Here is a 21,023-nt window from a genome sequence, read left to right as displayed (position 1 = left end):
AGTTGAGGAAGCGGAGACTGTTTCCTTACTTGCCCACATTCACCAGAGCCCGTGTGTTTACTCCCTTCAGCGCCTCTGCTGCCTTCTCCACCGCCTCACGGTCACACCCGGGGACTCAGTGCCGGGTGGGCCACCAGCACCATAGAAGGGCGCCTTCACTTAGCCACCGTTTGGTCTCTGGCCCCATAACAAACTGGAACCTAGTCAAGAACCAAGAAACGTGAGAGCAGGCCCCGCTGATGTGGCTCTTGTCAGTTTCCCAGATGTCCAGGACCCTCTCACAGAGCCCATTTTCTTTGGGTTGTCAGGGTAACGCATTTGGAAACACACAGCACACATTCTAACAACAGCCAGGAGCCAATGCTTATATAATGGGAGAGAAACAGGAGAAAAAAGAAAGAAAAGGAAACTATAAATATAAAGCACAGGGACTTGAATTGGTGCCCGTGACGTTAACTGAATAGATTGTTTTCTTATTAGGAATAATATATCTTTGTTTTCAAAAGACAGTCATAGAATGGAAACAGTTAAGTTCAGGTATCAAGAGAGACAGGCGGGAGACACTGAAACCTCTGAGGGGCAGTCCCAGATGAGGGGCAGCCCGCCGTCTGGCATCGGTAGCTGAGTTGGGCCCCGCTGCCAGTATTTAGTCTCCTCCACCCAGCTGTTGGCATCAGAAATACTTTTGCCATGATATAGGAGTCTTGACTGTTCCCATCGTTTTCTGCTTGCTGCTTCTGGGGGCTTTAAAATGTCCTGTGTAAGATGGCAGCCCTCCCCTTTTGAGCCAGTCACACTTGAAAAATATACCCTGAAATTATCCAAACTTAATTTCTGGCCATTTTGTTTCAGAAATACCAACCCCAGGGGTTCTCTGTTCTTTCCACTAAAACTTAATCTATTTGGGAAAATTCCATTTACCCTCTGTAGAAATCGACTGGACATGGCTCCTGTGAATGATATGGTTCCTATTATCCCTGAACACTGTAAAAATGAACTTTGAAACAGTTGGGTCGGACCCAAACAGAAAGTGATGTATGGCTTGAAAATGGTCTCATTGGACAGCGTGCTTCAATATTTTACTGGTCAGTGCAACACTGGTTTTCAAAACACATGTTCAGTGTTTTGAAGTTGTGTTTTTAGAGTGGATACTTTCTCACAAACCAAAACAGATGAATCAAGCTTGTTTGAATCAATGCTGAAATGTCATGCAAGTCTGCGGAGTGAAAACCATTAACCTGTTTCTTGAAATCCACATCAAATAAAACCATTTTACTCTATTCTTCATCCAGCCTCACCTCCTCACTGAAGGAGAGAGTGCTGAGAGTCTACAAAAATGCATGTAACTGGATTATTATTTTTTTCCCGAAAGGTTTTCAGAAATACTAAATCCAGATATTAATCGAGCATGGGGCAGCACCCTACCTGGATTGAGTCAAGTATGTCCAAAAGTACATTTAACACACACTCATCATTTCTCAAAGTCTGTGCTTGAAAATAGATCGAGACTAGTTCTCCAAACCACGTGGCATAATTTCAAGTCCATTTAAACTATGACCAGAATGTATTGTTGGATAAGTGAGAGTGCATGAGAATATTGTAAAAACCACAGTGTAAAACTACAGTGACAACTTTTTTACACATAACTCTAAGAGGCTCTTAAATCTGTCTTTTGGAAGAGTTTGTGAAAGTCGCTCAGTCGTATCCGACTCTTTGCGGCCCCATGGACTATTCCGTCCCTGGAATTCTCTAGGCCAGAATACTGGAGTGGGTAGCCTTTCCCTTCTCCAGGGGATCTGTTGGATCATTACGTTTAGTAGGGCCTCACTGGTGGCTTAGTGGTAAAGAATTTGTCTGCAGTGCAGGTGTGGATTCCATCCTTGGGTCAGGAAGATCCCCTGTAGAAGGAATTGGCAAGCCTCTCCAGTATTCATGCCTGGGAAATCCTGTAAACAGAGGAGCCTGGAGGGCTATAGTACATGGTTCAAAAAAGAGTCAGACATGACTTAGCAACTGAACAAACAAATGAAAACCATTCGTTAGTAACCATATATTTAGGACCTGAAGATATTCAGAAGGTCTGCATTCTAATCCCAGCTTTGCCTACAACCACCTAGAAGGCTTTATCCAAACCCGTCAGTTTCCATGCCCCAGTTTTGTTTCCAAAGAGTAAAGAATTTGGATTAGCCATTCTCCTGCTTGCATTCTAGCTCTGGAGTTATATGATTTGGGGGAGGGGGGCTATTATTCCGATTCTTAAATCTGTCAACTCTTGGAATGTATTTCCAAACAGGGAGGTAAACTAAAGTGCCTTCCTTTTCATGGAGGAAAAAAGTGCTGGAAGTGACACTCTCCACCTTGTCATCTCAGAGAGTGAGCAGAAAACCTTTTAGTCTTAGAGCGTTCAAGTCCCAGCAGACACGTATGGACTCTGCCAGCCTAGATGAGAAGCGATCATGGAAAGCAGAGTCTCCCCCCCCACACACGGGATTCCTTGGCTAGTTAATGAAGGTGGGAGTTCTGATCTGGACCCTGCTGCCTTCATTAGGCCTTGGAACACAGAGGCTGATGGTCAGTCATCATTTACAGTAGAAATCTGTTAAAAAACAAAAAAAACAGCCCTATTTCCCAGACTTGTTAGCAGGCCCTTAGAACCTTCCTGAAAATGATGAAAAGTTTCTGGGTCATGTTAATCAAGCCTAAACACTTTACATTGCTTAACAAGTAATATGCCCCTGTTTGGAACTCAACAAAGAAAGCAAGCTTTGAATTAAGACCTGGAAATGTCAGAGAGCGTGGCAGGCAGGGAAGAAGTGCTGTTGTCTGGGTGTGCTGTGTATTACCCAGCGCCACCTTCCAGAAAGCCTGCCCTTCTTTGCTCTGAGACAGTCACCATTGTGTTGACTTCTTGCCCGCTGCAGCAGATGCAGAGCGTTTTCAAAGGCGTGTGATGGGTTTAAGGGTCAAGAGTTTTGCCCAGTGGGTAAAACCCTCACTTATATCAGAGGGTTAAACGTGTTGAAAAGCGGGAGTTTAACCTCCTTGTTTTCTTCCTCCTTTAGATCAGAGCAGACCTCTCTGGTGGCGCATTTCTCCCGTTCTCCTGAACTGTGGCAGGAATAATTGGGGTATAATTAGGCAGGTGTCAAGTTTAACCCTGAATGTCTCTACAGGCGGTCATTTCCGTGCCTCTCCTGGCAGCCTCTCTCCTCTACGAGCAGTCCTTCTACCTGTAAAGTTTTGCCTAATATTTAGCCTCAGTGTTCCCTGCTGGAACTCTCTCTCCTTATTCTCATCGACCGAGAATAATTGGTCTGTCTTCACTCGGCAACTTCCATTTGCATGTTTCAGGAGTAGCAGTGTGCTCTCTCTGTTAGAGACAGACTCTCTCCCCTTGGGAAGTCTTCGTACACCTTGCTTCCGAAAAGGATTATTCCGTGTGTCCATCTTCTAAGCGTGCTCTCCAGTTTGTCATCCGTTTATTATCATTCGCGTTGGCGCTGCACCTGTTTTTACCACGATGGACTGACTCTCTCTCCTTTTACACATAATCCTCCAGATTCGGAGCGTTTGATTTGGACCCACTGTGTTGTCGACTCATTTGCAGGGTGATTTGCCAAGTCCTCTGTGTCGAGGACTGCTGTGAGATCCTAGCAGGAGAAACAGATGTTTCATCCCTATACGCTGCGTCCCCAACTCTTGAGCAGTCTGTTCTGCCCACTGAAATGCGTGTGTGTGTGTGTGCACGTGTAATGCATGTTCACACCTGTGCACACACACTCGCCTTGACAGGTCAGAGCTGCCTTGCAGCCTTCATGGGTAATTGTGCATGGGGGTATTTGGAGCGTTACACGGAATGACTTTTTCGACAAGCAAACCTGAGTACATTTGCACCCACTGGTTGCAGCAGGTCTTCTGTTTGTGAGAGTGGGCATCTGAGGTTTGAGCTTTTAGGGACCTGAATGCTTATACTCCTGGCTTCTATTCCTAAAGCCATTAGCATTCAAGTGAATGCTTGTTTTTATCTGTTTTATTCCGAGATCCTCAAGTGAAAGATGTATTTGTTATATGCCCTTTAATTACGCATGCCCTCTGAGTATGCTTCTCGCTGCATTAGGGCAGCCCACTCGGCCGCAGTAAATATTCATGTGTGAACTCTAGTGGAGAGAGTCCTTCCTGAAAATTTCCTTGATTACAGAATTGCTGTTTCCTGGGGTTCTTGTTAAGAGACTCATCTTGAGTCCTAAGACTTGGTTGTGGGAGTCCTTCCTAGTTAGTACATTTCTTCAGACATTTCTAGTAACGGGCCCCACTAGATAGTGACAAAGGCAGTGTGTTTTATGCCAGGACTATATGCTTGAAGTAGTCCTGCTGTTAAAACCCTGATAAACTTTTACCAAAGTATAGTAGATTTCAGTTATTCACAAAGGTTAAGGAATAGGGTGTTCTGATTCATTGGATTTTCTATAATGAGTACCATCTGAAGACGGAGAGTCTTTGGAAACTGTGCAATCGCTTCTTTGTGTATATAGTAAGCTCTTAGGAAGTGGGTGCTGAATTGACTAGATTTGGAAGGACCTGTTGAGTTCATCTCGTCCAAAGAGGAGACCAGAGCTGGAAGGACTAGGTGTTTTGTCCACAGTGGCCTGTGAGTGAGTGGGAACTAGGAGAGAGCCCAGATCTTTCCACACCCGACCCAGGATTCTCTCAGCCATGATTTGAAAGACTCCTGCAAGACCTGTCAGTGCAGGGTAATATGATAAATGTTGAGCTGGCTCTGGTTCGGTGAGGCCATCATAATCCTGTAGGAGTGCCCTCTGAGGGTTTGTTCAGCCTGCCTCAAGCATCACCTGTCATGGGGAGAATCCTAGACTTGGCTCCACTGGAGAGCTAGGTTCTGGTACAGTTTTTCACTCCTTTTGAGGGTGGCAAAAGGAATGTTGGAGCTGGTGGCCACGCGTGCTGGTGCCGGACTGAAAGCCGTTTTATTTTCTGTGGAGGAGGCCTCTGTCTCTTGCTCACGTGGCCGATTCCCAGACGCACGTTCTTGTGCAGTCAGCGCCCAGGGTGATTGATCAGCATGGCCCTTGCTTCACCGTATTGCTGACCTAAACACCTCGCCCCTCTGAGGATGCGTATCCATATCCTGTCTTCAATAGCTCCAGATGTATGAGTGACAACAGATTTTTTTAAGGTCCAAAGTGAAGATTCATTTAGAATTAAAAAAAAAAAAACCACAATCTACAAAGACAAGCAAAACCTTTCGAAACAAAGCTGTTTAATTACCTGGCTTATTTGAAGGGTGTTTCTAAACTCAGTCATTTTTAATCTCCTATAGGATGTTTGCCATAATCTTTAGTCAGCTATTCTGTTAGTTCCATATTTTTCTCTAAATAAACTCATTTTTTAAAACTTACCCTCATTCTAAGAAATAATGCCTGTGAGATCACAGGTTTTATTTGCTGCCTATATGCTTTTCTATATGTTGTTGCTATTGTTGGTGTTTGGTGACCAGGCGTTTCCAACTCTGTGACTCCATGGACTGCAGCGTGCCAGGCTCCCCTGTCCTCCACTGTCTCCTGGAGTTTGCTCAGATTCACATCCATTGAGTGGGTATTGTGTTCTGACCGTCTCATCCTCTGTCGCCCTCTTCTCCTTTCGCCTTCAGTCTTTCTCAGTGTCAGGGTCTTTTCCAATATACATATATTTAAGTTGAAAGTGTTCATCCACTTCATTGGCTCTGGTGGTCCAGTGATTAAGACTCTGCATGTCCAGTGCAGGACACGTGTGTTGAATTCCTGGTCAGAGAACTAAGATCCCACGTGTGCTGGTACAGCCATCGATAAATAAATTTTTTTTTTTCTAAGGCAAATGTTTGTCCATACCACATACCAATCTGTGAGTGTCACGTCGCGTTTTGGAAATTGTTGCTCGGGGGCAAATGTGAACTGGACAGTGAACGAGGAGGGAAACGCAGACTGGCTCGGCGGGGATCTGTGAAGGAGCAGGTTGTGTCTGCAGTGTGGAGGGCCATGGTGCATTAAAGGAGGAAGGAGCCGCAAGAGGAGGAGCAGACTGATCCTTAGGGAGGCAGATACTTTCATTAGGATTCCATGATTCTGGTTAAATGCCATGAGTTTCAAAACTAGCCGCATTCCATGGTTATAGCCCCAGGAAAGACTTGTTGATAAATGATGTTGCACTAAGTAAGCAGAGTGGCTGTAAAGTTTTACTTCATTACCAATTTAGAATAGTCATATCAGTCTTCTCAGTTAATTGAGCTGTTTTGCAGCTTTCTTACTCTAGCAGGAGAATTGCAGGGTTGGTTTTAATGTCATAGGATTTGTTTGAGAAGAATCTTTTATTGTTCCGGAAGGAGACTCCAGCAGAGGGACGATTTCCAGTGTGAGAGGTCTTTAGTAAGGGGACCAGCAGGTGTGGGAACCCCAGGGATCCGTGCAGTGATAGCCCAGGCCAGCCCTTCCCCTGCAGGAAGAGTTTGGTTACTGGAGCCCAATGTGAGAGAGTGAGTAAGCTGTGAGCTCCAGGGGTCATTTTTGCAGCTCTGACATAGGGAACCGATTTAACAACTTGTTAATTGGTCTTGGAAAGCTCAATGTGGATTTTTGTTTGGGATTTCCCACCCCCACCCCCACCCCACCCCCCGTAACCTGGAAGGGCTTGCAGAGGAGGTAGACCCTGAGTGAAACTATAAATTCTTCCCTAAGCTTAATACCTTGTTTAACCGTTTTAGGAAAACTAGGACCCACCAGTATCTGAATGAATTTTTTAATGCAAGAAGAACAGAAGTTGAGGAAAACATCTACCTCCTAGTTATTAATATAAAATAGAACCAAAAAATGTATTCACTTTTCCACCCCTTCCTGTAGCCTGCCAACTTTGCACTTTAATTTTCTCCCGACAAGAGAATGGAAGGAACTTTAACCTAGCTGTCCTGTTTTTTCTGAAGGAAGATGCCTTGTAACCAAATGAAGTGTAAGCCCTGAGAGGGCAGAGACCACCAGAGCATCCCTGTGTCCCTGGGCCCAGTGAGGCCCCGAGTGGGTATTTACTGAACGACCGGGAAGAGAGAAAGTCATACACTGGTTCTATTTTGTCAGTACGCTACCCCTCATTTTCTCAGTCTTCTTCTAAAGTCTGGGAAGTGAGAAAGGGGCAGTCTGCCTTTTCCATGCAGTCCTCCCAGACCTGTAAAGTACCGTGGGGGGGTAGGGAAACCCTGGGGTGGGGATCAGAGAGGTCCAGTCTGAGGCCGGCTCAGCCACTCTGTGCTGTCACCTCGGCAGGTCACTTAACCTCCTTTTTTCTGTTGTCTATAAAGCAGGAGTTTTGCACTTGCCCTTCTTGTTTTACAGACTTGGTGAGGGATCGAACAAGATAAAGAACACACAAGTGCTTTGGAAACTGGAAAGCAAGGCCTGCTTTCCTGCTCAGCCTGACTCCTCCAGCAGAAAGCACAGGCTGGACCCATTCTTCCAGAGAAAGCCTATTGGGAGCCAGCTAATACAGTATTTTTTAAAATTAATTTATTTTCAGCCAGTGAGTGAGTTGTGTCTGAGCGACTTTGCGACCCCATGGATTATAGTCTCCCAGGCTCCTCTGCCCATGGGATTTCCCAGGCAAGAATACTGCAGTGGGTTGCATTTCCTTCTCCAGGGGATCTTCCCGACCCAGGGCTCAAACACGGGACTCCTGCATTGTAGGAATTGCTTACATTATTCTGTTGGTTTCTGCCATACATCAACATGAATCAGCCATAGGTACACACATGTCCCCGCCCTCTCGAACTTCCGTCCCACCTTTCATTCCAGTTTTGGTTCTTTTTTAATCCTTAGATACGTAAGATCATTCCCTGAACACAGTAATTATTGACAGCTGTAGACACTCATTAAATATTTGTTAATAGATTCAATAGGGATAGTTTACAAACTAAACTCTTTACCTCTCCTCTCTTTTGGTCCGTGTGCTGCCGCAGTGAGCACTGCCTCTCTGTTTTGATGGTTTAGTCACTCAGTCGTGTCCAGCTCTTTGTGACCCCATGGACTATACCCACCAGGCTCCTCTGTCCATGGGATTTCCCAGGCAAGATTACTGGAGTGGGTTGCCATTTCCTGCTTCAGACGATCTTCTCGACCCAGGGATCAAACCCATGGCTCCTGCATTGCGTGTGGATTCTTTACCACTCAGCCACCAGGGAAGCCCAAGGCACTCAATAAATGTTTGTTAATAGATACAACAGGGATAGTTACAACCTAGGATAGTATAGGAAAGATTCTGTCTCTATGATGGTGTTTGCTATGTGTTCCAGTTCGTACATAACCAGAGTTTACTAGGCTGCTTGTACCTAATAAAAGAAGGGAGGTTAGACTCTGGATGTCACTAGGTGGTGAGTGTGCATTTATTTCACCTTATGGAAATGGAGGTGGCTTTTGTTTGCTTGCCCAAATGATTCTTCAGGTTACACACCGACACAGTTCAAAGTTTGTCGGCTGTTCAAGAAGAGGAAGAAGCCGCTCTTCTACATCCGTGGCCTGGCTGTAGCTCCCCTCCAAGGAAGCATGCCTTCCTGATCTGTATCTGCTCAGTTGTTGAGTTTCCATAAAGAGATTCTGAAGTTTTGAGTGTCTTTCCTTTCCTATGGTAAGAAACAGATCCTCAGGTCTGTTACTTATTATTTATCTTTGGCTGTCTGGGCTCTTTGTTGTGGCACGCGGGCTCCAGGGGACCTGAGGTCAGCAGGTGTTGCACACGTTGGGGCTTAGTTGCCCCCAGGCATGTGGGATCTTAGTTCCCCAGCTCGGGCTTCGAACCTGTGACCCCTGCATTGGAAGGTAGATTCTCAACCACTGGAGCGCCAGGGAAGTCCCTGAGTGTCTTTTCTTGAAGGAGACTGGCAGTGGGCAGGCAGCTAGTTGGGTAGAAGTGGTGAGGGAGTGGGTGCATTGAGAGAGAGTGGAGGAGTCTAGGCTCCTCTTTCTGTCTATATAACTCATCTGCTGCTTACCACTCCCCTCATAGCTCAGTCGGTAAAGAATCTGCCTGCAATGCAGGAGACCCAGGTTCGATTCCTGGGTCAGGAAGATCCTCTGGAGAAGAAAATGGCAACCCACTCCAGTTTTCTCGCCTGAGGATAGAGGAGCCCAGTAGGCTATAGTCCATGGGATCTCAAGAGATGGACACAACTTACCAACTAGACCGCCACCTGCTGCTTAGTTGCTTCAGTCATGTCTGATTCTGTGTGACCACATAGACACCATGGAGGCCCACCAGCCTCTTCTGACCTTGGGATTCTGTGGTCAAGAATACCGGAGTGGGTTGCCATGTCCTCCTCCAGGGGATCTTCCCAACCTAGGGATTGAACCCACGTCTCCTGCAGTGGGGTAGGCAGATTCTGTACCACTGAGCCACCAGGGAAGCCCCCAGCTCATCTGGTCTTCCTTCTTAATGTACAGTTAGAGAACAACCAAACTCCTTTTATAGACATGTTGATTCCAATATTTTACAAACCTGACAAGTTTGACCAAATTGGGAGGAGTGAGCAAGTTTGACCTAAGTTCCCAATCCTGTTTCTTTAGCATATTGAGGTTAATAGTTGGAGTTTCAGGCCATCTCATTCTCACAAAGTAATTAAACAAACCCCCTTCTGTTTCCACCCACCGGCAAAGTCCACTCGGTCTTATCGTTTTTGGACAGGTGTAGAGGAAAATCTTAAATCAATTTCAGATGGTGTAAATTGCTCCCTTTTTGTTATCTCCTGGGCATTACCCTTTCCCCAAGAAGGTGGTTTATTAATAAATGCATTCCTAACTTTCAGGTTTTGTATGGGTGGAGAAAATGAACAGCATGTATTGTATGCACCGTGTGGGGTAAATGCTATTTAAATATCTGGTTTGAGCTGCTGAACATCTCGCTAACACGGGATCATTGGCTGGAGTCCAGGTTTGTTGGTTGTTTTTTTTTCTTTTGAGGAGGGGTCAGACTTTATAGAGAGCTAAGCCATCTGTCCAGCAAGTTATTTTAAGGCTTTAATGACAGATACTTTGCCATGTATTTCATTGTGTAAGGGAGAGAACTAACATTTTACAAAACCGGTATCTTTAGAAATGTCTTCCACGTTCTGTCTTGCTATTGTGGTCCCGATTTGGTAGCACACATCTTTGTACTAATGTTTTTGCAGAATTAATTAGTTCATTAGAAGCAGCATTTGAAAACTGGCATGTTGATAACGCAATGCACATCTTCAGAAGAAGGCTCCTGCTTCCAGGAGGCATCGAGCTTCTCCTAAAACAGATGCAGGGGTTTCGTAGCCACATCTTAAGCAGAAAGACTTTGAAGCGCCTCTCCTGCCTTCTTTGAGGTTGCTTCTGCGGGGCTCTGTGGCTGCTGCTGGTAGTGAATTTTGCTGGCTAATGTAATGAACTCTTCAACACCTCAAATCTTCATCTGCTAAAGAGAACTTTGTGTTGTAGTTGTTTCATAACTGCCTGACTGGCATTTGCATAGCTTACTTTGAATGTCCTGTCTCTTTCTTGGGCAAATATTTGAGGAGTGTCTGGTGGGTGCCAGGTACCGTTGGCCATGTGCTGGGATTCTGCCTTTCTAAAGAAGACGGTAATGTGATTCCATGGAGAGACCTGTTGGGGAGATAGACATTAAACAAATAATCACTCGGAAAAATTGCTTAATTACAGCTGGGACAGGAGACACAGAGAGGATTAAAAAGTGCCATAGAGGTGAGATGAAGGCCACTAAGTGATGGGGGGCCCGGGAGGTGTGTCAGAGACGGTTTCCCTGAGGAAGTGTCCTTTAAGCTGTAGCCCAAAGCTGAGTTGGGTATGGGGGTGGGAGGAGTTACCAGATGAACCCTCCAGGCAGAGAATGCAGACTGTGCCCCGTTGCAAGGTGCTGCGAGCCTGCTGGGGTCATGGAGGGGGGAGGCGGGGCCAGACCAGCACCTTGGCTTGGCCCTCCTAGGACTTGAGCTTGATTCACCCCTGACTTATGCCTTAAGGGGTGATGCAGAAGGCAGGGGGCTCTTTCTTTATAGAAGCACGGAGTTTCCGTAAAGCCCAGGTATGATGTGGCTGTCAGGGAGGAAAGGTTTCCTCACTGTCAGGTGACCTCTAAGGTCACAGAAGTAGGTCTTTGCCTTTGTTGAAAAGATTAGCAGAGAGAGGCAGTAGTTTAAGAACAAACATTAACCCTGGACTCCAACATGGAAGCATGATTTTAAGATCATCAGAGCTAGGAGATCCGGTGTGCCCCATACAGCACTCCAGTGCATTCACTTGTAGGCTGATAAACATGTATTTCTAAGATGAAGGCAGCTTCATTGAAAACTACTGTGCAGTTTACCATTCAGAAAGGAACAAAGAGCAAAGCCAGGCACCTCATTCTAGAACAGGCCCAGAGCGGCTATTCTGAACTTGGGGTCCGTGAGCAGACTGTAAGGGACCTATAAACTGCAGAGAATTGTATGGAAAGCTGTGTGCAGACATATAGTTTGTTTTCAGCAGCTTCTGAAAGGGATCTGGGATCCAAGAAAGAGTTAAAAGCACCGATAAGCCGGAAAGCCTGACACTCTTTTCTGTGTTTGCAGAAAGCCTTAGGTTTCAGAGGAAGTGCCTGTATGTGGTTTCACAAGGCTCAAGACTGAAGGGGGGTATTGAGTGAAGATGCTGGTCAGTGGGTTGGAAGCAGCCTGGTAGTCCAGTAATGAGTGGGGCTGCCTTGTGAGCTGTGCTCCAGGGTAGTTGACTTAAGCAGACCACCTCTTGGAGATGCTGTTAAGTCCCTAGAGTAACAGGGACATAGAGGTCCCAGTGTTAATTCTCTGACTAAAAACACTTACAGAAGGAGGCCAAGCTCCTTGAAGTAAATCAGAAGAGAACAGAGTTTATAGGGCTTCAGAGATGAACGTTAGGAACGTGAGAGCGGCATGATTGTTTCTGATGAAGCAGAGATGTTGGAAGAGTTGAGACTGAAACTTGGTGCTAAGGATGCCTTTGGAAACCCTGAGAAGGAACCGTCAGATGCACTAAGGAAACTGAATCAGAAACCACTGAGAGTCTGCCTGTAATGGGGGGGAGGGCAGGACAGGGAAATGAAATTCTCTTAATTGCTTAAAGATTCATTTTCTACCTGAAAATATTGAAGCTATGAATCACACCTTGATCTGAACCTGTGATTTCTAGGAGTTTATGTTTCTGAAAGTCTGGTTCTTGGCCCAACCAGCCAGCGGATGGGCTGCGTGCTTCATGGAGGGAGAACGAAGCAGCTCTCCGTTTTCGAAAGGCCTCTGTAATGTAAATAGGAACAGCAATCTTTCCAAGTTATTACCCTGTTAACAGGTTGACAGATATGTGCAAATTGTGACTCACTGCTCAATTTGGCACTAAATTAATGTCGTTCCGCACCACGTCTGCTCAAGTGTAAACTAGTCACCGCTGCTGTGTTAGCGCTTGTTTGCCTATATTCCAAAGGTAAAAATTAAAGTAATTCGATCCTGCCATGGAGCGGAGTGGAACATATGGTGGCGTGTGGGAGGGCGGGGAGCGCGCTGTTCCTACCTGTCCTGGCCCTTCACGCCCAGCTCTGCACGCGCTGGCATGGCCGGCGGGGCACACCGGCCGGGGGTGCTGCCAGAGAGGAAGCCAGGACCCCCTGCCAGGCCAGCCCCCACCCCGGCAGAAGGAAAATGTCATCTCCTCAGCCTCCAGCTTTTTAACTTGGCTGTCCATGCTTTCCTTATTTCTGTCAAGTCACTAGTGGTGGATTTGCGTTTTGAAGGTTGGGTCTACTTGAAAATGAAATGTTTTGCTTCTTTGCTTCTAGGATTTAGACACTGTTTTCCTCAGTGAAAGATGCAGCTGACTTTTTCTCTTTTTGGCAAACATATAATGTCACCTGTAAAAAGGAAATTTGCATCTCCTTTATGTTAGGTGCGGGAAGGAAAAACAGTCTCCTTGAAATGCATTTGTGCTTAATAAAATCTTTGGATCGAGCTTGCTGAGCTTTATCTGAGATCACTGGTTGGAGAGGGGACAAAAAATACCGCCCCAGACCTCTCTACTTCCCTATGTCCACGTTAGATGTTTCTCCTAGAACTCTTTTTCTCCCTCCATAGCCTTCCTTTGCAAGTAAAGGGTTCACATATAAAGGATTCCAGAAATGGCCAGAAACATTTATCGTCTGCCCTTTCAGACCTCTGGCTCCTGCTGAAAGCAAGTCAGGTAGTTGGCTTAGTATCATGGAAGTCTACACCCTGAACTTGGTTCTGGAATCATCACCTAGCCTACTAGAGACACAAGTGTTCTAGAAAGTATTCCCTTCAAGGTGAACAGTACACGGGAGAGCAGATTAGGATACCTTTGCTGAAGTTCTGCACGTTCATTTGCATTTTGCTGTCCAGAGCTATGATGGCTATTGATTGAGGATTTGTTCAGAAGGTATTGCCAACCCCCCTCCCCATTAGCATATACTTAGCAGTGACCTCCGTCCACACAGGACAGCAGGTTTTTGCTTCCTGCTGAGTCTGAAAGAACCGAGTTTAAACCATATACACAGAGTTAGCAAAGAAGTATGTAAATGCAGAGATGTTTCCAGTGACCTGGTGTCGACTTTTGACATGAATCTTGCCACGTGTCTTCCACCATCTCCAGAAATAGGAGGTAGTAATGAAAAATGCGTTCTTTCCTCCTCTCTTCATCTTTTCATCTCCTTGTTACATTTAAGCTCCGAGCTAAGGTTGTGCATCATGAAGCTGTAAATCTAGGAAGGACCTTGGAGATGATGTCTTTGTCAGTCTTCCTCTCAGCCATCCAGGAAAGATTGTTTTCTAAACCATTTTCAAAGTCTACAGAAATAGGGTGTTGTAGGGCCCTGCCTTTAAGCAGTACCTCTTACACCTCTTGTTCTTTCTGAGCTAGTTCGCTTTTTAACGCCACAGCCTCCTGTTATAGTCCTTTCTAAAGGTGGAAGATGACTGTGTGGTTCCTGAGTTTGTTAAAGTTATTTACATGCTTGAAGAATACGTTGAATCTCCCTGCAGGTAGCCCTCTTCTGCAGGGGCAAGTAGCCTTCAAGGCATCTCTACCTCTTTTCACACATCTTTGCTCTGGTCTTCCTAGCATCATTCCTCACCACTGGGCCTTCTGGAGTTCTCCTCCTTTGTCAACTTGAAGTCTAAAACTGCATGGAGCATTCTCTAAGGAAAACCTGATAAGTTAATCAGCAAGATTACTTTCTAACTTCCCCCAGTTTGTATGTTGATATTCACGGTATTGTGTTGTCTGCTCTCTCTCGTGAGCGCCAGGTTTCACACTAAAGTCTGTTCATGTTGTGGGTGGAGAGCTAATCTCTCTCTTTCCCCAAGAGAACATAGCTTTTACATGTCCCTGATCTAATAGACATGTAGTTTAATTTGTCGTATCCAATGAGTATAAAATCAAATGTAAAAGCCTTAACAGATAGTTTTGAGTCTCAGCTGTTGTATTCTGCATCCCCTTTGTGTCATGTGACTGTGGACAGTGCGCACAAATGCTTCTGTGATTCTCCTCTCAGAGGATCTGAACCAGACCCAGCTCTAGCTCTGCTGACGCTGTGGGTTGGCATTTCCTCAATGGGCTTCCACTGGGGTGGTGGAGGTTGGAGGGAGTCTTCCTGCAAAGAGAGGGCATCTTTGCAGACTACCCATATGCCCATGATAGTCCAGTGAGAGTGTTTATAATTTTTTAGGTTTTAGTATATGCCATGCTGAGTGCTTAGTGTTGGTAATCTCAATGATTATTAAATCTTCAGAGATACAGGTTCCATTTGGGTCAGAAGAACAGAAGACTGACTTTCAGAGGAACGTTTCCAGAAAAAAAATGTAAATTGATAGATTGTCTGATATGTTTGACCATACTGAGAGAAGTTTTAGAGTCAGGCAGAGAGTTTAAGGGAAAAAATTATAATAGGTACATAGAAAACTAATCAAGTAAAAATTCAGTAAAACAAAAATAACTGTAAATTACCCATGAGCCACTGTGTGGCTCAGTTATTAAAAACATATGCAGATGGGATGTCCCTGACAGTCCAGCGGTTGAGACTTTGCCTTCCAAAGCAAAGGGTGTGGGTTCAATCCCTGGCCATGGAGTTAAGATAGCCTGCATGCCTCGTGCAAAAAAAAAACCCAAAACATAAAGCAGAAACAATACTTTAACAAATTCAATAAAGACTTTTTAAAAAATTCCCTTAAAAAAATAAGCAAATATTTTAGAATGTGAACAATAAATACTGATTTAAGCAAAAATTGTGATGTGATTTGAATTTGTTAGCCGCAAACCAGAAAAATGGGAATGACTTCAGGTATTTAAAACAGAAGGAATTTAATCCAGAGAATTGACTGTTGAGGTGATTGAGATGAGAAGGAAACAAGAAACAAGCAGAGGTGAGCAAAACAGGAAGCCACTTCCACCCCTAAACCAGGGGACAGAGGGAGGGGCCCCGGTCAGTGGGGCCCAGTGGCCAGGAGGGCGGCGGAATTAAATTCCCATCTATAGAGGAAAGCCCCAAGGTCATACCTTAAAATGAAAGACCAAGAACTGGCATTAAAAATACATCACATGGAAATGCAGAGGTAAATAGCAAAAGAAATCACTAAAAAATAATGAATGGTTATGGAAAGCAAGAGGAGGAACTAGGGAGTCATATTTTTGCTAAAAAAAAAAAAAGCCTCATAAATCCCACTGGCCTTCTTAAAAATGCATTTCACTAATGAAAACTTAAACTGAGAAGAGAAGCCTCTAGTGCACTGTAGATTTGTATCTCTTGGACTGGGGCCCCAGCTCTTACACATGTGTTTCTTCCTCTCAGATACGTTGACGACGTGATCAGCCGCATCGACCGGATGTTCCCTGAAATGACCATCCACTTGTCCAGACCCAATGGGACATCCGCCATGCTTCTGGTAAGTTCTCTCTGACCTGTCTGTGGGGACATGTCCACGTTTCTGTGTTGTCGGAGCTCAGGAATGGAAATTCAGTCCCAGTTAGATAGTGAAGAGTGTGTTTCTTCTCTTTACTGGCATTCTCTAGGTTAAAAATTCTGAATGCTGATTCCTTGCTTTTGCATGAAATCCCAGAGCCCATTTAAGAGTTCCCAGATAGGAAGTACAGTGTGAGACTCCATCACCTGTCAGTTCGTGAGTTTTGATGAAGCTGTTTTGTAGTATCCCAAAGACAATGGAAATGCTTGTCTGTTGGATCCTGCTGATAAAAAACAGCCTCTTAAAACAGAAACAGGTTTTATAGGAAGTCATTTATAAAATTCATTTCGTATTTGAAGTAAGTGTCTGCGACCTTATCACTGACGGTTTCTGATTTTGTTGTTTCTGATGTGATAAAAGTGAAAGAGGAGAGTGAAAAAGTTGGCTTAAAGCTCAACATTCAGAAAACGAAGATCATGGCATCTGGTCCCGTCACTTCATGGGAAATAGATGGGGAAACAGTGGAAACAGTGTCAGACTTTATTTTGGGGGGCTCCAAAATCACTGCAGATGGTGACTGCAGCCATGAAATTAAAAGACGCTTACTCCTTGGAAGAAAAGTTATGACCAACCTAGAGAGCATATTGAAAAGCAGAAACATTACTTTGCCAACAAAGGTCCATCTAGTCAAGGCTATGGTTTTTCCAGTGGTCATGTATGGATGTGAGAGTTGGACTGTGAAGAAAGCTGAGTGTCGAAGAATAGATGCTTTTGAACTGTGGTATTGGAGAAAAGTCTTCAGAGTCCCTTGGACTTCAAGGAGATCCAACCAGTCCATTCTAAAGGAGATCAGTCCTGGGTGTTCATTGGAAGGACTGATGCTAAAGCTGAAACTCCAGTACTTTGGCCACCTCATGCGAAGAGTTGACTCACTGGAAAAGACCCTGGTGCTGGGAGGAATTAGGGGCAGGAGGAGAAGGGAACGACAGAGGATGAGATGGCTGGATGGCGTCACCGACTCGATGGACATGAGTTTGGGTGAACTCCAGGAGTTGGTGATGGACAGGGAGGCCTGGCGTGCTGCAATTCATGGGGTCGCAAAGAGTCGGACATGACTGAGCGACTGAACTGAACTAATGTGACTCTGCTCAGAGCAAGTTGGCCCCGTGACCTCAGACACTGATGTTTGTATTCACATAAATTCACCAAAGACAGGTGTGTTTGAGACTTCAGTGATAAGATGTTTTTCGATGCTCTGTGTCCTAATACACACTTGAAGAACACAGATATTGAGGAGCCTCCACATTTGCTAAAAAGGAGAATTAACTGAGTAAGAGCAAGGTATCTGATGGTCATCATGGAGGCAAGCTTCAGGACTGAGTGTTTTTTACGTCTCCCCAGTGCTGCTGCTCTGGGGCCTAGTGTGAATTTCCTGGACTCTAGCATTTTACTTTTGTGAACTTTTATAAATATCCAGTCACCCAGGATGAGTGACTGTCCACTCAGTCCATTTACCTGAAGAGGGCAGACTTCTTGTGTGTGTAAATAACTTTGCTTGTGTGTGGCCGTGCTGGGTCTTCATTGCTGGGCAGACTTTGCTCTCGCTGTGGCGAGCGGGGCCTGCTCTCTGGTTGCGCACGCTGGCTTCTCACTGCAGTGACTTCTCTTGTTACGGAGCACAGGCTTTAGAGCTTCAGTAGCTGCGGTGCACGGGCTTAATTGCTCCAAGGCATGTGGGATCTTCAGATCAGGGATGGAAGCCATGTCTCCTGCACGGGCAGGTGGATTCTTTACCACTGAGCCGCCAGGGAAGCCCCTCCCTTAAGAGGGGGAAAAGACATAGGATTATTAAATGGGTGGGATTTCATGTGAGAAAAAATCAAGTGACATTTATCTGGGTGACGTGCTACTTTTCTTTAAAATTCTTCCAGTTAAAAAATACAGTGAATGAGATAACATGGTGTTCTTTCACTAGAAACAGAAAACAATTTGTACCTGTCTACAAAACATGCGTTATTTTCTGCCCCCTGTTAAACGTACAGATTGTCTACGTGTTAAGATCCTCTAAACCCAGCGGCCGAAACATAAATCCTGCTCCCAGGATGCTTGACAGGGACCAAAGAGTTAATGAAGATAAAAACGAAAGCGTCTGCAGCGAGATAGGTTTGCTCAGATTATTTCTGGGTCGTTGGGCTTCCATTTCCTGATGAAGGTAGGAATTTGGCATTGATGAGAATGAGCAGAGAGAACAGGATTCTGGGTAAACAGGGTTAAAATATTAGAGTTACTTCCACGTGAGAGAGTGGGCTTTTATTTCACAGTGACCTGTCGGCCTCATCTGCTTTCTCACCAAGCTTCTGTTTTAATAGACTGATGAGAGTTTAGGGGCTTGAGTCAAGGGCAGAATTCTATTTTATACACACCATTTTGACTGCCATGAGTGGCTAATTCAGATCGCTGTGCATCTGGCCAGCTAGCTGTCATCTTCCCCAGTTGACATGGGAATTCACACAAGGTGGGGCCTATTTACAGAAAGAGCAGTGGGTGATCTGATTCAGAATCAGGTTGCCAGGTGGATAATCATACTTTTAACATCATGGCTTTATTTGGCTTTTACTTTTAAAAGATGGTATTTTGTTAGATGGCAGGTTTCTGTTCCACTGCTGCCACACGCTTCTCTGAGGTTGAAGGGAATTTTCGCAGGGGCGGAGAGCAGGACCGGGGGCTGCTACCTCCCCTCCTACCCTTGCTAGTCGCCTCTTCCCTGTGGCCAGCGGAGGAGGTGTGGGGCCTGTGCTGTAGGCAGTGGGGAACCGCTGCATGAAGTCCAAGCAAGAGTTAAAAGCTGTTTTCTGGAGCTTCTTCTGAAATGAGTTGTGTGAATCTGGGAGGCAGGTACCCTGAGAGTTTGGGAGGTGAGTGAGACTGATGGGGAGGCCAGCCAGGCTTCCGTGAGTACAGGCAACAGAAACCTGCTGTGATGAACTTAAAGATGAAAAGCCTATCCTTTTGTCTTTGTTTTGCTCTTTACTGATGCTGGCTGGTCACAGACAAGAAGATAGAGCTCTTCTGTCGGGAAGAAGAGAAAGCAGGATGGCTCCAGGGTGTCAGGAGCAGGACTGCATCCCTTTGGGACCCTGTGGCCCGAGTGATTGGGCATCAGCTGCCTTCCATCCTTTCACCCATGCCTGTGCTCATACACCCCGGGAGAACACTCCTGCTGGCCTAACCTGGGGTTGTTCCTCCTGGGGTTGTGGGGGTCCTGCCTTGGTTGGGGTGGAGTGGAGGGGCCATTCCCCCCGGGGAAGAGAGGCAGGGCCAAGAAAGCAGCCATCGGTGACACAGTGAGTGTCTGTCCCCCGTCCCTGAGGAGCCTGGGGCTTACCTAGCCTTCTCTCCTCTCACCCTCATCGTGCCCTCGAGGGAGGCAGCACCGACTGTTTTCATTTCACAAGTGAGGAACCCGAGGCGGTGGTTTCTCCTGGGTGGTGGGGCCAGGACACTGCTCCCAAGCCTCCAGGATGCTCCTTGCTCCCGTCCCTCATTGTAGTTCATGGTGGTGCTGAGTGACATTTGGACGACCAGGGGACGTCCCCGGTGGTCCAGTGGTTAAGACTCCAAGCTTGCACTGCAGGGGGCACGGACTCGATCCCTGGTCAAGGAACTAAGATCCCACATGCTGCACAGCGTGGCCTAAACAGAAAAGAAGAAAAGATTCGGATGACCAGAATTAGCAGGCAGGTAATGTTTCCTTATTATTTTTTAAGTCATGTCATGTGTATGTCAGTTATAAAGTCTAATGTTGAACACCTGAGGTCACATCCAACCTAAGAAGCAGAGTATAACCAATGTGCTCTTCTCCTCAACCTCCACCCCTCCCAACAACATCGCCACCATCCTGATAATCATCTCCTCTTGCTTTTCTAAGTGTGAGTTACCACATGGACATGTATCCCCACATGTATCCCCATGTAACGTATCATTGAGTTCTGTTGAATTTTGGACTTCATAAGAACAGTATCATATTGTGTGATTGTTTCTAAGATGCGGCCGTGCTGGTGGTTGTATGTGGCAGTCTGATCATCTTCTTGGTTGTGTGATAGTTCAGTCTGTAAGCGTACACTCTTTATTCTTTCTCCGGTCACTGTGTGTGTGGGTGGTTTCTGGTTTTGCTTTTTAAATAATGGTAGTGTGAGGACTTCCCTGGTGGTGCAGTGGATAGGAATCTGCCCGCCGATGCAAGGGACACAGGTTCAATCCCTTTTCCGGAAAGGTCCACTTGTTGCGGGGCAGCTAAGCTCGTGTACCAAGACTACTGATGCCTGCACACTCTAGGGCCCATGAGCCACAACTAATAGGCCCCTGTGCCACAGCTACTGAATCCTGCGAGCCCTGGAGCCCGCACGTCGCAGCCGCTGAGCCTGAGCGCCACAACTGCTGAAGCCCATGCTGCTAGAGCCTTGCTCCACCAGCAAGAGAAGCCGCTGCAGTGAGGAGCCCACACAGCACAGAGAAGCGCAGCCCCCATTCTCCGCAGCTGGAGAAAGCCCGCGCGGCACCAAAGGCCCCGCGCAGCCAGAAGGAAGGTGAAGAGATGGATAAAGCCGTGTGTACGTGTCAGGAATAAGTAAATAAATAACGGTGGCATGAGCATTCTTGTACATACACTGGGGTATATTTTTAAGCTTTATCCCAAGCCGCCGAGCCAGTGCAGGCCCCTGTCCAGCAGAGGAAGGGGCGTGTTGGGAGCGCTGGAGTAGATAACTTTTTCCAAAAGTCACACAACCTGTAAAATACAGTGGTGAGCTGCCCACTCTGCTGTACACAGCAGTCCAGAGATGACTAGTGAGTAGCCTGACCTCCATGATCAGCGTGTTCCCCTGGTTTTGTCATCAGTATAGATCCCTTCCGGTTTTGGTCTGTGAGTGCAGAGGGGTTTCTGGATTTTTTTGTGTGCACGCATGGGGAAATGGCATAAAGTCACTGAAGTCTAGAGCATTCCGTGAACAAGAGGCAGACTTGGTGACCCCGTTTG

At 46.0% G+C, this 21,023-nt stretch overlaps 1 protein-coding gene across 1 annotated transcript in view; it reads left to right on the top strand.

Moving 5' to 3' along the window:
• The window catches only part of MED27 (mediator complex subunit 27), a 216,726-nt gene that overhangs the window by 123,689 nt on the left and 72,014 nt on the right, over positions 1-21,023 (top strand). The window contains exon 4 of the mRNA XM_005687280.1: positions 15,877-15,970. Within this exon, the coding sequence (XP_005687337.1) occupies positions 15,877-15,970 (94 nt within the window). The remainder of the gene's footprint in view (positions 1-15,876; positions 15,971-21,023) is intronic.

Source organism: Capra hircus, chromosome 11, assembly GCF_001704415.2.
Source record: "Capra hircus breed San Clemente chromosome 11, ASM170441v1, whole genome shotgun sequence".
Taxonomy (NCBI): Eukaryota; Metazoa; Chordata; class Mammalia; order Artiodactyla; family Bovidae; genus Capra; species Capra hircus.
Note: the sequence above shows the minus strand (reverse complement) of the source record. Positions and strands in the feature narration are given on the sequence as shown.